The sequence below is a fragment of the Salmo salar genome, chromosome 26 (genome assembly GCF_965601325.2).
Source record: "Salmo salar chromosome 26, fSalSal1, whole genome shotgun sequence".
In the NCBI taxonomy this organism is placed as follows: domain Eukaryota; kingdom Metazoa; phylum Chordata; class Actinopteri; order Salmoniformes; family Salmonidae; genus Salmo; species Salmo salar.
The window spans coordinates 32,910,829-32,926,839 of record NC_138316.1 but is presented as its reverse complement, the minus strand read 5'-3'; the positions used below and the strand labels follow the sequence as shown (position 1 = coordinate 32,926,839).

At 40.9% G+C, this 16,011-nt stretch overlaps 1 protein-coding gene across 2 annotated transcripts; it reads right to left on the bottom strand.

Moving 5' to 3' along the window:
- Nucleotides 1-2,133: 2,133 nt before the first annotated feature.
- On the bottom strand, nucleotides 2,134-5,159 carry LOC106587668 (nicotinamide riboside kinase 2). Of its 2 annotated transcripts, XM_014176251.3 has the most exons (8): nucleotides 4,895-5,159; nucleotides 4,308-4,398; nucleotides 4,002-4,050; nucleotides 3,639-3,825; nucleotides 3,155-3,226; nucleotides 2,956-3,062; nucleotides 2,699-2,793; nucleotides 2,134-2,451 (listed from the first exon to the last, which is right to left on the bottom strand). In XM_014176251.3, the coding sequence occupies exons 1-7, from the start codon at nucleotides 4,918-4,920 to the stop codon at nucleotides 2,708-2,710; spliced, it is 618 nt and encodes a 205-aa protein (XP_014031726.2). In that variant the 5' UTR covers nucleotides 4,921-5,159; the 3' UTR covers nucleotides 2,134-2,451; nucleotides 2,699-2,707. The 2 variants fall into 2 exon arrangements, with proteins under 2 accessions (XP_014031726.2, XP_082825747.1); XM_082969621.1 differs by lacking the exon at nucleotides 4,002-4,050 and having other exon boundaries at nucleotides 4,895-5,123.
- Between the last annotated feature and the right edge of the window lie 10,852 nt (nucleotides 5,160-16,011).

Genomic DNA, 16,011 nt, shown 5'->3' with positions numbered 1-16,011 from the left:
AGATTTCAGTTTATAGGCCTACTTGTCTTATTCACCGTTTCCTTGAAATGTGTTTTGACAGGGCCATAGGGCTCTGGTCAAAAGTAGTGCACTATATAGGGAATAGTCTGCCATTCGGGATGCAAACATGGTCTCTATGGAAGAGACAACAAACTACAGTTATTTGACCTCTCCCAGTTGTAGGCCATAGGGCCTGGTGGAATACAAACCGAGCTGCCCCATTTCATTAGTGAAGCAGAGTAATTCAGTGTGGATTCCAGCCTATTGTTTCTCCCTAAACTGACTAGACTGAAGGTGTGGCATTTATACTGCATGTCGTTGTACATGTAGCCTTGAATCCCAGGCTTCTCCACCAGATTCAATTCGGTAAGCAGAGTGACCGAGAGTACCATGGTGTCAGGCTGTGTGGACTAACTCTGCTGTACACAACATGCCAGTGGACTAATGGTCTGGGGCTAGATCCAAAAACACAATGTAGTCTTCACTCAACTATTCAACCGGTTGGCATGAAGTACGTCTGTATACCGTTGAAGAACCTTGTCCAGTAGAACTGGAGGAAACCTTCATATCCTGGTCCACTTCAACGGTATACAGATGTACTCCAGCAGGTTGAATAGTTCAGTGAAGACTACATTGTGTTTTTGGATCTAGCCCCAGACCATTAGTGTCACGACTTCCACCGAAGGTGGCTCCTCTCCCTGTTCGGGCGGTGCTCGGCGGTCGTCGTCGCCGGCCTACTAGCTGCCACCGATCCCATTTTCCTCTTCGTTTGTGTCTGTCTGTTTTTTCACACCTGTGTTCAGTTAAGTTGATTTCGGTGGGTTTATCTACACCGCGCTGCATGCTAGGCTTTGTGCGGGATTATTTGTGTGTATTGCATGTTAGGGGTGCGTGCCTGCACCACAGGGTTTTGATTTATTTTCGGTAAATGTTACCGTGTGCTTTCGAGACTTTGTTTTTGGTGTCGAAGTTTCTCCTCATGTATGCGGTTTATTCCCTGTGGGTGGCGACTACGTTTGTGCGTGTTTTTCCCACTTGTTTGTATTGTGAGTTCGGGACCGCCTTAAACATTTTGTGCCACTGGAACTTTCCCCCCCCCACTAGGACGCATTGTTACAATTAGTCCACTGGCATGTTGTGTACCGCAGAGTTAGTCCACACAGCATGACACCATGATACTCTCGGTCACTCTGCTTACTGAATTGAATCTGGTGGAGGAGAAGCCTGGGATTCAAGGCTTAAAGTGCACATGGAAATCTAGCCAAAATGTAATATTTTACCATGTCATTATCTGTTGAACAAAACAACGTTCTTCCATAGTTTCGGTTGGAACACTGTCATCCAAGAGTTACTGAAGTTCCTTCAGTAACAAAACAACCTTGACATATAGGCTATCCTGGGACAGCAGTGTTTTAGTCTAGAATGTACTAAATGTAATGAGCTACTTGTTGCCAATGAGTCAGCAATGTCAACAAACAAACCCAGCGTGACTAGCCAATAGCAACAGAGCATGAGCTGGTGGTGTAGCAGTCTTTACCTGGAGTTCAGTTTGTTACATGGAAGTTCTAGAATCTACTATCTATGAAGTCAAAGCTCTGTAGAAATAAGCATACTGTACAGCATGGCTAAATTCAGAGAAAAAATAAGCAACATGTCATGAACTTAGAGTTGATTTTCCAGTGAAGCAGATCTTAGTGGTTAAGGTCACAGGGTAGTCTTGTGATCACACCCTGCTATCACCCGTGCCAACTGTTGCCGGGGGGATAGATAGCGAGCGTTACCGCGGGGACCTATGTTTAGTGGTGTCCCGCCTCAGGCTGCAGCGTTTAAGAAAATACAAAGTGTTGAAAAGGGAAAACTGCAACGAGCAGTTAGCTCTGCCCTGGCTGGCTGGGGATGTGTCTGAGAAAGATGTACACACATGGCCAATGGAAGCAGAACTAGAAGTCATACAACAGTAAATAAAGTGAACAGATGTCTAGTTGGAGCAAGTCATGGGATTAAATTCCATTATGTCAAGTAGAACTGGAGGAAACCTTCATATCCTGGTCCACTTCAACGGTATGCAGATGTACTTCATGCCAACAGGTTGAATAATACAGTAGAAACCAACAGTTATAGAAGACAACAGAGTAGTGTTTTAGCAGGAGGATTGTTTATTGGTGTTGTGCTTTGAGCTGCAACCCTCCTCTGTTCTATTGTCATCTCTGTGACTGACTGCCTGGTGGCTCGTAACAAAGCAATAAATATGGAGGATATAAAACCATGCCTGCATATAATGCCAGGGAATAATTTACACTAGAAAAGAGTAATGACAGTGGCAGCAGCTGGTAGAAAGAGTGTTGCTAGCTGCAGGACAGAATGACGTAGAAATGTTTAAGGCAAGGCACACCTCTCCTTCTCCTCTCCTCCTGCAGGCAGATATATCCTTCTCTTAGCCGATAGACTGACCTGGAAGAACACAAACCTATTAGTTGTGATTTATACAACACATACACCTAGTATATTTAGACACACAAGTATTAGTTGTTTTACACAAAACTCAGACGTTTATTTACACAACAGAATTCTCTCACACAAACATACGTTTAGTTACATACAAACAACTATTTGTTAGTATTTACAGGTAGTGATGTTTTCAAGGTTGAGGCTGACATGAGGGGGACAATAATGAGTGTGGGACAGGAAGGAAACGTACCTTTGTTGCTTACAGACACTTCTGGATGTTGTTCAGGACGTCTTCGTAGACAGCGTTGTACAGCTGTTCCTTTGACTTAGTTCCATCTAGCTGCACTGTAAACACCACACAAATAATTAGTAACATGAAAACAGATACTACACAAGCAGGAGAACCGATATGCCGTGTACACACGCACACACCGACAGAAGCATTACACATTTATCACAAACACATGATTTAATGGGAGCACAGATATACTGTGCACATACACTTACCAATATCAACTCCTAATGTTTCCATGGTGAGCTTGTGTTTGGTGTACATGGGCCAGACGTGACCATCAAACAGACCCGGGGGATCTGGTACCTTGTAGTTTCTTGAGCTGCACACACACGGGATTAGCTGAAAGGTTACTTCACAACAGTAAAGCTGGATGTTCAGGTAGATATGTCCGTGTTTGAGTGTTTAACTTACCACCTCCTCTTTTTGCATACTTCGTATGGAATGGAAATAAAATAGCGTTGGTTCAGTACGTCGATCAAAGGTCTGCAGGAACACAAACAGAATTGGAAATATTATGTTTTATAAGTTGACAGAATGAGATGAAAGTACATCTCACTCCTGTGTGGAATGTACCAGCACCTCACCCAGAGTTTTAGGAAGAGAACACACTCCAGACAGGCTTTTCACTCATAGCTGTGAAAGCATTTCATTTTCAATTTACATGCTTGTTACTTAGTTAAACAGGAGGAAATAGTCAAAGTATTGACCAAGTGTACTGGTGTTACTACTATTTTACTGTAGTATTATACTTTACATATAACTACAAAGCTGCTAGATGAACCAGATCTAGAACTAACGGTGTTCTACTAAGAGAGACACAGAAACACATTCTGTCCTCCTCACCCAGAGTTGAGGAGCAGGAAGAGAGGAAGGAGAGAGAGACAAGAGTCCTCACCCATAGGTGTAAAGCAGGAATCCTTCCACGATGAGGATGTGAGTTCCCTCATCCCTGTGGTCAGACTCCGGGAGAATCTCGGTATCCAAAGTGTTGTTGACGCCGTGCGACCTCTCAAACTTCCCCGGGTCGTCAAGCCAGGCGTAGATGGTACTCATCATGGCGTCCATGTCGAGGGCAGTGATGACTGGAGGGATGATGGAAAGGAAAAGGCATATAAAAGGAGAGAGACAGTGAGAAACGAAGCGATGTACAGCTAAAATCCACCTTCTAGGTTAAGAAGCATGATGATTGTATTAAGTAGTAGTGTGTTACACACCCACACACTCACCCCCCAACCCTTCCAGAAAGAACCCGTCTTACCATCATACTGCTTAAAGCCATCTTCACCAACTTCAATCTGATCTTGTGGCTGAAACATACATGAATGAGATGTACCCAGGTACATTCTAACATTCTGCCATATGAACACCTCTCAGGGTCTGCCAACCCTCCCTCACACCTCTCTCCCAACACACACTGAAGGAAATACTAATTATCTATCCAAGCAATGACATCAATATAGATTCAAAGCTCTAGCCCATGTGCAATGTGCGTTTACTCCATCACTAGCATAACGAGCAACATAATAACGACAGGTAATAGCTATAGTAATACACTCAGACTCACCTTGAAAAAGTCATCCTGATGAACCACACAACTGTTGGGAAGGTTCTTCATCAGTTTGTTGGTGAGGGTGGTCTTTCCCCCGTTGGTTACGCTGTAAAAACATACACAATCACATATGGTAAGAAACACCACGAGGGAGGGCGCTGTATTGTACAACGTCGCTGGCATTACATATGAATGGCAACTAGTGGGCAGAGGGACAGATAACGATTTACACACGTTTGTATTTTTTTTGCGCCGCAGGTAACATTGTAACGTTAAATTGCCCGACGCTGGCAACATTATTGTAGTGAATTAACGTTTCAATGACGGATGCACACGTATTACACTGTCACAGCCGGAAACTAACCTCTTCGCCACAGACAGAAGGGGTTATAAATATATTGGTATTCGCTCCCGGGGCGATGAGGCTATGTCAGAAGCATATTTAGGGTATTTATTAGACAATGGAAATATACTACTGGAAAGGGAAGGGCTGTAAAGTCGCCACGATGACTGAAAGAAAACGGACAAGCGGTATTCCTATGGACCCAGCCCCACGTGCTGCGGCCTAGTAGGCTATATTACCGGTATTTCAAGACACTCACCCGCCGATGCCGATAATGTACTTCATCTTGTCAGACAGTGAAAGTTCAGGAAACTTGCAAAAACGTCAAAAAAACAGGACCGTTCAGCCCTCTAGGAACTCAGTGATCAGACGGAAGAAAGCTTCAAAAGAGAAGGTTCAGTAAACGTCAACTACTTGATTCTTCCATGTTTCAGAATATGGTGAAAGGTTGGACGATGTCACTTCGCTGTGCGCTTCCACCAAGAGAGAAATTAACTGCTCGGCTCACTCCTACACTTACTGCCAGTTCAACGGTGATTGGCTATATAAACACTTCAGTCCCAGCGGAAACAAAAGACCCACAGCCAATCAGGAAGCGTTGAAATCTTCACCCCCCCCCCCCCCCCCCCCCCCCGCTTTCCCCGCCCACCTTTTTTTCTAGAGCCAATTAAAATAATGCTTTATTACAAAAAAAAATGAGATTTTGTTGTTGTCTGTAAATGGAAGAAAATTAAACACTTGTTCGTTCTTTGTCATCTCCCAATTGCCCCATCGTCTGTATTGGTTTGCTATGTATTTGTCATTAGCTTTATCCGATACATTGTTCTGCTCATATAAGCCGGTTTTATAGACAGTCTGTACTGAGGAGTGACATAAAGGTAGGTGTTCATTGTACAGAGTGTACATTTCCTGAGAGACTGTTATGCAATGTACGAGCTGCATATATTCTATACAGTACCAGTCAAAAGTCTGGACACACCTACTCATTCAAGGGGTTTTCTTTAATTTGACTTTTCTATATTGTAGAATAATAGTGAAGACATCAAAACTGTGAACTAACACATATGGAATCACGTAGTAACCAAAAAAAAAAGTGTTAAACAAATCGAATTTTATATTTGAGATTCTTCAAAGTAGCCACCCTTTGCCTTGATGACAGCATTGCACACTCTTGGCATTCTCTCAACCAGCTTCACCTGGAATGCTTTTCCAACAGTCTTGATGGAGTCCCCACATATGCTGAGCACTTGTTGGCTGCTTTTCGCTCACTCTGCGGTCCAACTCATCCCAAACCATCTCAATTGGGTTGAGGTCAGGTGATTGTGGAGGCCAGGTCATCTGATGCAGCACTCCATAACTCTCCTTCTTGGTCAAATAGCCTTTGCACAGCCTGGATGTGTGTTGGGTCATTGTCCTGTTGAAAAATAAATGATAGTGGGACTAAGGGCAAACCAGATGGGATGGCATATCGCTGCAGAATGCTGTGGAAGCCATGCTGGTTAAGTGTGCCCTGAATTCAAAGCACCCCCACACCATCACACCTCCACCTCCACGCTTCACGGTGGGAACCACACATGCAGAGATAATCCATTCACCTACTCTTCTGATCCCTCCTGTCTCAGCCTCCAGTATTTATGCTGCAGTAGTTTATGTGTCGGGGGGCTAGGGTCAGTCTGTTACATCTGGAGTATTTCTCTTGTCTTATCCGGTGTCCTGTGTGTATTTAAATATGCTCTCTCTAATTCTCTCTTTCTCTCTTTCTGTCTTTCTCTCGGAGGACCTGAGCCCTAGGACCATGCCTCAGGACTACCTGGTATGATGACTCCTTGCTGTCCCCAGTCCACCTGGCCGTGCTGCTGCTCCAGTTTCAACTGTTCTGCCTGCGGCTATGGAACCCTGACCTGTTCACCGGACGTGCTTGTTGCACCCTCGACAACTACTATGATTATTATTATTTGACCATGCTGGTCATTTATGAACATTTTAACATTTTGACCATGTTCTGTTATAATATCCACCCTGCACAGCCAGAAGAGGACTGGCCACCCCTCATAGCCTGGTTCCTCTCTAGGTTTCTTCCTAGGTTTTTGGCCTTTCTAGGGAGTTTTTCCTAGGGAGTTTTTCCTAGCCACCGTGCTTCTTTCACATGCTTTGCTTGCTGTTTGGGGTTTTAGGCTGGGTTTCTGTACAGCACTTTGAGAATATCAGCTGATGTACGAAGGGCTATATAAATAAATTTGATTTGATTTGATTACTCTGCTTCTCACAAAGATATGGCGGTTGGAACCAAAAATCTCACATTTGGACTCATCATGCCAAAAGGACAGATTTCCACCGGTCTAATGTCCATTGCTCGTGTTTCTTGGCCCAAGCAAGTCTCTTCTTCTTATTGGTGTCCTTTAGTAGTGGTTTCTTTGCAGCAATTCGACCATGAAGGCCTGATTCACGCAGTCTCCTCTGAACAGTTGATGTTGAGATGTGTCTGTTACTTGAACTCTGTGAAACATTTATTTGGGCTGCAATTTCTGAGGCTGGTAACTCTAATGAACTTATCCTCTGAAGCTGAGGTAAGTCTGGGTCTTCCTTTCCTGTGGCGGTCCTCATCCAGTTTCATCATAGCGCTTGATAGTTTTTGCGACTGCACTTGAAGAAACTTTCAAAGTTCTTGAAATGTTCCGGATTGACTGACCTTCATGTCTTAAAGCAAATATGGACTGTCGTTTCTCTTTGCTTATTTGAGTTGTTCTTGCCAATATATGGACTCAGTCTTTTACCAAATAGGGCTATCTTCTGTATACCACACCTATCTTGTCACAACACAACTGATTGGCTCAAATGCATTAAGAATAGAGGTCGACCGATTAATCGGAATGGCCGATTAATTAGGGCCGATTTCAAGTTCTCATAACAATCGGTATATTTGGACACCGATTTGCCGATTTTTAATTTTTTTTATTTAACTAGGCAAGTCAGTTAAGAACACATTCTTATTTTCAATGACGGCCTAGGAACGGTGGGTTAACTGCCTTGTTCAGGGGCAGAACGACGGATTTTTACCTTGTCAGCTCGTGGATTCGTTTTCGCAACCTTCAGGTTACTAGTCCAACGCTCTAACCACCTGCCTTACATTGCACTCCACGAGGAGCCTGCGTGGCAGGCTGACTACCTGTTACGCGAGGGCAGCAAGAAGCTAAGGTAAGGCTAAGCTAAGGCAAGCTAGCATTAAACTTATCTTATAAAAAACTATCAATCTTAACATAATCACTAGTTAACTACACATGGTTGATGATATTACTAGCTTATCTAGCGTGTCCTGCGTTGCATATAATCGATGCGGTGCCTGTTAATTTCTCATTGAATCACAGCCTACTTCGACAAACGGGTGATGATTTAACAAGCGCATTTGCGAAAAAAGCACTGTCGTTGCACCAATGTACCTAACCATAAACATCAATGCCTTTCTTTAAAATCAATACACAAGTATATATTTTTAAACCTGCATATTTAGTTAATATTGCCTGCTAACATGAATTTCTTATAACTAGGGAAATTGTGTCACTTCTCTTCCGTTCCGTGCAAGCAGTCAGGGTATATGCAGCAGTTTGGGCCGCCTGGCTCATTGCGTACTGTGTGAAGTCCATTTATTCCTAACAAAGGCTGTAATTAATTTGCCAGAATTGTACATAATTATGACATAACATTGAAGGTTGTACAATGTAACAGCAATATTTAGACTCAGGGATGCCATCCGTTAGATAAAATACGGAATGGTTCCGTATTTCACTGAAAGAGTAAACGTTTTGTTTTCGAAATGATAGTTTCCGGATTCGACCATTTTAATGACCAAAGGCTCGTATTTCTGTGTGTTATTATGTTATAATTAAGTCTATGATTTCATAGAGCTGTCTGACTGAGCTTTGGTAGGCACCAGCAGGCTCGTAAGCATTCATTCAAACAGCACTTTCGTGCGTTTGCCAGCAGCTGTTCGCAATGCTTCAAGCATTGTGCTGTTTATGACTTCAAGCCTATCAACTCCCGAGATTAGGCTGGTGTAACCGATGTGAAATGGCTAGATAGTTAGGTGGGTGCGCGCGCGCGCGCTAATAGCGTTTCAAACGTCACTCGCTCTGAGACTTGGAGTAGTTGTTCCCCTTGCTCTGCATGGGTAACGCTGCTTCGAGGGTGGCTGTTGTTGATGTGTTCCTGGTTTGAGCCCAGGTAGGAGCGAGGAGAGGGACAGAAGCTATACTGTTACACTGGCAATACTAAAGTGCCTATAAGAACATCCAATAGTCAAAGGTACATGAAATACAAATCGTATAGAGAGAAATAGTCCTATAATTCCTATAATAACTACAACCTAAAACTTCTTACCTGGGAATATTGAAGACTCATGTTAAAAGGAACCACCAGCTTTCATATGTTCTCATGTTCTGAGCAAGGAACTTAAATGTTAGCTTTTTTACATGGCACATATTGCACTTTTACTTTCTTCTCCAACATTTTGTTTTTCCATTATTTAAACCAAATTGAACATGTTTCATTATTTATTTGAGGCTAAATTGATTTTATTGATGTATTATATTAAGTTAAAATAAGTGTTCATTCAGTATTGTTGTAATTGTCATTATTACAAATAAACAAAATAATCGGCAGATTAATCGGTATCGGCTTTTTTTTTTGGGGTCCTCCAATAATCGGTATCGGTTTTTTTTTGGCCCTCCAATAATCGGTATCGGCCTTGAAAAATCATAATCTGTCGACCTCTAATTAAGAAGGAAAGAAATCCCAATTTAACAAGGCACACCTGTTAATTGAAATGCATTCCAGGTGACTACCTCATGAAGCTTGTTGAGAGAATGCCAAGAGTGTGCAAAGGCTGTCCTCAATGGCTACTTTGAAGAATCTCAAATGGTTAAAAATGGTTACTACATGATTCCTTATGTGTTATTTCATAGTTTTTATGTCTTCACTATTATTCTACAATGTAGAAAACAGTAAAAATACAGAAAAACCCTTGAATGAGTAAGTGAATACCTATGCAAACTTTTGACTGGTACTGTACTTATGGTCTTGGAACCCCCCAAGATAATAAGATAAAGGTAATTGATTTTAATTGCATCAAGTTTTTGCTCTCTCTTCACTTTCTCCTGCTGACCTAGTCGCTTTGTTTACTAGTATCCACCCTTTCAGCAATGTGACACAGTTTTCTGAGGTTTGAAACCAAAATATCTCCTACAGATGGTTTTCTGCCCCCTCAGAACCTCAGCTATGAGTAGTTGGCTGCCAACAGTATTTTTGCTTCCCAAATGGCACCTTATTCCCTACATTGTGAACTACTTTTGATCAGGGCCCAAAGAGCTCTGGTCAAAATAAGTGCACTATAAGAGATAGGGTACCATTTGGGATGCAAAATGAATAAAATCCAGTTCAGACTTGTGTTGTGAGGCGGCTGTGGCCATTCATGGGTACAGGGACTTAATTGTCTTATATATCAATTGAGAGACACACTTTGTTTAAAAAAATATTTTCCTTGTTAAAGTTGACATTGACCATCAAAAGCAAGCCATTAACAACTAAAATACTAAGATAGGATGTGTAAACATTTATAGCCACTCTTTTCCTTTTCTATTCTGTGACAAAACAGAATATACCAATTAACAATTCTGGTTAGAGTGCCTTGGTCTTTAGGGTTAGCTCCTCAAACATTTAGCCTTTCCTTTCCCAACACTGCATTCCTCTCGAAAAATAGGATTCCGACACCCAACATCTCAGATTGTTTCCCCAAATAGTTTATGTTGTTAGAAACAGATAAGATTAGCATTCCTGAAACATTTTGATGAAATATAATTTGATCTTTGAGAAATTAAGATAATTGATCGCACCCAAATTGACCATTTTAATTTATAGGATTCATATAATATTCAATAATTATATTACTTAACATCTGATTTGGACCAAACTTTTTTCCAACTATGAGTAAGACATGGCGAATCCAAAGAAGTGATCAAAAGCCATCCACGGACCCCCCACTCTATCCAATCCCACCCCAAAAATTAGTCTATAGTACTGTAGTATCAGTTCTCTATGTTTGACTAGTAGTATGGAGCTGCAGCTCGGAATATTATTTATTCAGCCAATGTAATGTATTCTCAGTGAAATTGTTAAAGGGATAGGTCACCCAAATTACAAAAGTATATACATATTGGTTTTCTTAACGTGTAAGCAGTTTATGGACCAGGTATAACAGCAACCAATGCTTTGGTTTTGATTACCTGGCCACTGTTTCAACTGCTAACTGAGCGCGGAAATGCTAATATAGGTATCATTGACTTGCATTGGATTTGTGCCACAAATGTTAAAAAGTTAGCATTTGAAACAGTGGCCAAGTAAACTAAATCAAAGCATGGGTTGCTGTTATACCTGGTCATTTGACTGCTTACAGGGTAAGAAAATCCATATTTGGGTGAACTATTCCTTTAACAATGTGGGGTGGACAGCACCAGGTAGTGGTCTGAACCTGGTAATATGGATGTAGGATGGGACATAAACCCAACAACTTAAATGATTAAAACATCACCAAATTCACAGAGAATACATAACAGGATGAATAAACAATACTCCAAGCCGCAGCTCTGTACTACTAGTCAAACATAGAGAACTAATACTATGTACACACATTTGGGGTGTCATTGGCGTGGGATGTGGGGGGGTCTGTGTATGGCTTTTGACAACTTCTTTGGATTCCTCATGTCTTACTCATTGTTAGAAAAAGGTTTGGTCCAAATCAGATGTTAGGTACTATATTTATTGAATATTATATGAATCCTATAAATTAAAATGGCCAATTTTCTTAATTTCTCAGAGATCAAATTATATTTCAACAAAATAATGTTGCAGGAATGCTTATCTTATCTCTTTCTAACTACAACAACGATTTAAGAAAAATCTAACATGGTGGGTGCTGAATGGCTTGCTGAAATGACATGGAACGACCAATGAGAGTGAGAGTTTCCAGGAGCATATGCAGTAAGTGTGTAGTATGTAGTGTATGACTTATTCACAGTATACACATGACCGTCAGCTACAGTTTTAAATAACATGCACACACAGAATGTTACTCAGGTCTGGAGAGATAGAGGAGACTGTAGTGTGTGTGTGTGTGTGTTCAACATGGGAATGGCCTGACATCAAAGGTGACAACATGAATCCACTCAAAGCAGGTTCAATTACACACAGCAGCTCTAATCTGTGTCCCAAATGGCAGCCTATTGCCTACACAGTGCAGTTCTTTTGACTAGGGCCCATTTGGAGAATAGGGTGTAGGGAATAGGGTGCCATTTCAGATGCATCCCTAGATACCCCAGCTCCCTGTTTCAATACACAACTACACCTGACTGACTGGGAGGAAAGAGTTCTCTGAAACTGAATGCCTCTGCTTTGTGTTCCATATTTACACAAAATATGGGATTGCTTCCACAGTGTTATAAAGACTCTCTCTAAGATAATGATTTACTGATATCCATATTACATTCCCAATTCTTTGTTCACGGATAAACAAGTGCGTCAGATGCTAACAAGAATGAATGTAGCATGTGATATAGTTAGTTCACTGACCCACTGTGTGTTTTTCTACAAAGATTGGGCCAGCCAACAGCCCTGTGGTCAAGCAGCAGCAAAACCACCAGCAGCAGCACATGGTCACTGTTTACGCCAGGGATCCAAATGGTACCACATTCCCTCTATATAGTGCACTACTTTTGACCAGGGACCATAATGCTCTGGTCAAAATTAGTGCACTATATAGGGAATGGGGTGCCATTTGGTACGTACTGTAGACATCTGGCAGCGGGACAGATGCCATGGCCATGCTACTATATAGAGACATGTGGAGCTGATTCAGCTGACTGCCATCCATATTCATTGTTACCAGTGTGATAGTTGTAACATGAATTTGTTATATAGTTGTGGAGCCCAACGAGTGAGGGAGTGATGATAGTACAGCTTGTCCCTCTCTGTTCCCCCACAATGCCTCCCTCCCTCCTAGACCGACCTATCAGGTCTTTGTGTTCCTCTTCTGAGCCGAGCCACACAGAAAACACACACACACACACAGCCGTTAAAACGGCTCTTAAAACACATTGACACAAAACACAGCTCTTGCTGTCCCAGAAGTCTACAATGAAATGAAGCCTTGCTCTGCTGAATAATCAGATTTATGCCGTTCTACATTCTTAAAAGGGCAATTCCACCACTTTTCAACCTAATTTTCAATATCTCCAGCACAATACCAGTGTCTACATATGTTAAAACGGCGCATTTCTACATTTTGTAAAGTAAAATAAAGTAAACAAGTTCTACTCAATGACATCATCAAAATTGAAAACAATTTAAAAACACTGATTTTCAAACACTATAAGATTCGCGGTGATGTGGGGAGCAAGAAAATACCCTCCCACTGAGCACACCAGGTAATTCCAATGTGGATAATTGGGTAACATTTGGTTGAGACAAATGAGATTGCAATTTATATTCACCCACTTAAAAAGAAAGCCAAAAGTTGAGTTTCCAATGTGTTATCACTATGCTAGGAACCATCTAAAAGCACAACCAAACAATGTCAGATTTTTGGTTTAGTTGTCACCAAAATGTCTATCACTGCACTTTTAACCATTTAAAAGCACAGCAAAGTTCAAATGAGAATACAATGTCAGATATTTTGTTTATCTATACAACAGATTAATGTGTTATCACTGTGCTTCATCTAATAGCAGAACCAAATGACCTGGATTACAGTTGAGATTACATTCAAAGTACATGGTGCAAGTGATCAACGCTGTTTGAGATTCTGCACAGATTATTACAGCAATTGTGAAGATCTCCACAGACCTGTGAATACCTATGCATGCTATCTTGAACATGCATGCTTTATTTGATTGAATAACAAGAAGTGTATAGTTACAGTAACCTCAAAACGTGGCCATGGATGTGCTACTCACTTTAAGGTTGAACGTTAGGTTAGTTTGTAAGATTGCAGTAAATAGCATACATGTAAGGCTGTGGTTCCAAACTGTGGGGCACATTTTTTTTTATGAACTCAGTCCAGCTTTCAATTTACTCTAGAAGGTTGTAATAGTAGAATGCACAAGGTGCAATTTCGAAATTGTAGTGCATCATCAGTTATCCTCCCTCTTGTCATGTCAGTCATTGGGCTCCCGAGTGGCTCAGCGGTCTAAGGCACTACATCTCAGTGCTAGAGGCGTCACTACAGACACTGGTTCGATTCCAGGCTGTATCACAACCGGCCGTGATTGGGAGTCCCATATGGTGTTCCCTAACGCTGGAATCTTTTACTGTATTACAAAAGTAATATTGAATTGTGTTTGGTTGACAATGCAACCAAATATCCACATTTAAAAGAGATGTATCTACTAATGGATCTGTGGCACTGACTTAGTCTGGCATTAATTCCAGTTTGTCTACAAATTAATTATATGTTGGATTCACATCTCCATCTCAACCAAAAATAAGACTAAATCAAACTTTAAATTCACTTTAAATAAACTTTAATTTGATGTAGTCCTATTCTTTAACTTTGGTTTTTGGTTGAGATGGAGACATGAATCCAACATATCAATTATTAATTTGAAAACAAACTGGAATTGAAGATGGATAGTCACATCTGTGCCACTGACTTAGTCTAAGCAGAAGATACATCTCCTTCAAATGTTGATATTTGGTTGCGTTTATAACCAAACACAATTCAATATCACTAAATATAATTTGGTTTGAAATAATAAACCCTAGGCCTATTGAATTGTCTATTTTTAGTTGAATTGAAACAATAGCTGTTGATGACTGTGCTAATGCTACATAGTCCTAAATAGTATCATTGATGATATATGATTGATACATTATGGTCACATTTAATTTCCTCTGTTAAACCTACCCTTTAGAATGGGTTCAATAGCAACAGTGAATCTACTTAGTTTTTAGTTGGAGAGCTTTCAACAATCCTTCTCACGATAGCACATTGGTAATAGTCAGTGACAAATATCATAACTAACCAGTGCTGGGCCTGGTTAAAAGCCTGGATGGGAGACCAAATGGTAGCTGTAGATAGATACATTCTCCAGTAGGAGGTGCTGCCCAGCCCATTGTTTTTTATCTGCTAGTGGATATAACGTTGAAGATCTGACGTTGTTTTAAAGTTACAAATTCAACATAATTTACACAAGGTTTATCTATGTTGACATGTGGTTACCATGGTGACATAATCATGTGGATGAAATTTCACCATCAAAACAATGATTGATAATTATTTTCAAATCAAATGTATTTTCCACATCACAATACGTTGACAAATTACGTTGAAACCACCTTGATTCAACCAGTTTGTGCCCAGTGGGTTCTCTCTGGCTATAAACTCGTTGCAGGTTTTGAAAATCCCTGTTTGTCTTACTTTTAATCATTCCCTGTGATGAAGAAGCATTTCTAAGAGCTTTACTCTAATCTTTTTAACCACAGATCATAGAAATGTGACATTTTCACATATGTAGACACTGGAATGGAATCCTATTTCCCCTGGGATACTAATGTTGATGATTCCTCTCCACTCTGCCATGGCTATCTGTTTATGTTACATAATGTCCCAAATGGCTAGTACACTATAAACATAATAGGGGGCCATTTGAGACACACACATCCTTGCTACAAAAACACTCAGCACATTCAAATGACCTAATCACTCTAGTAGCTACACAACTCACTGCAAATCCAAACATATCAGGCAAAGGAGATGTATTCCCTATGCAAAAATGTAATCCTTATGCAAAGAATCCTCAAATTTATCAGATGTTTCAGGATTTCTTCCCTGTACTATCTCATCTGGTGTGATGAAATAATCCTCATTCTGTGCATCAGTTTACACATCTAAATGTATCTAGCTATATTTAATGTATAGCTATCACATGATAGGAGTAAAGCAGCTTATATCTATATCATTTACATTTTTTTAGCAGACGCTCTTATCCAGAGCGACTTACAGTAGTGAATGCATACATTTCATTTCATGCATTTTTTTTTTTGTACTGGTCCCCCGTGGGAATCGAACCCACAAACCTGGCATTGCACACACCATGCTCTTCCAACTGAGCCACAGGGAAGACTATATGTGATGGCATACACTTAAACACTCCATGCGTGGTGTAACTGTTCCAGAGTCAAGTTATGCCCAATTGGAGTCATTGTGTACAGTGAGTGAGAGATTGCAATACACCTTGTTCTGTTTGGCTACAAACTTTTTTTTATTATGTGAGTAGATCTGCCCTCTGCTGGGCAATATTGAGACACCACTAGTGACATGAACTTGATGAG

Coding starts and splice junctions, on each gene's coding strand:
- LOC106587668 (XM_014176251.3), bottom strand. CDS start 4,920: ATGAAGTACATTATCGGCATCGGCGG. Junction 4,051..4,307: donor ATCAGGATGACTTTTTCAAG/GTGAGTCTGAGT, acceptor TGTATGTTTCAG/CCACAAGATCAGATTGAAGT. Junction 3,227..3,638: donor TTCCTGCTTTACACCTATGG/GTGAGGACTCTT, acceptor GTGTTCCTGCAG/ACCTTTGATCGACGTACTGA.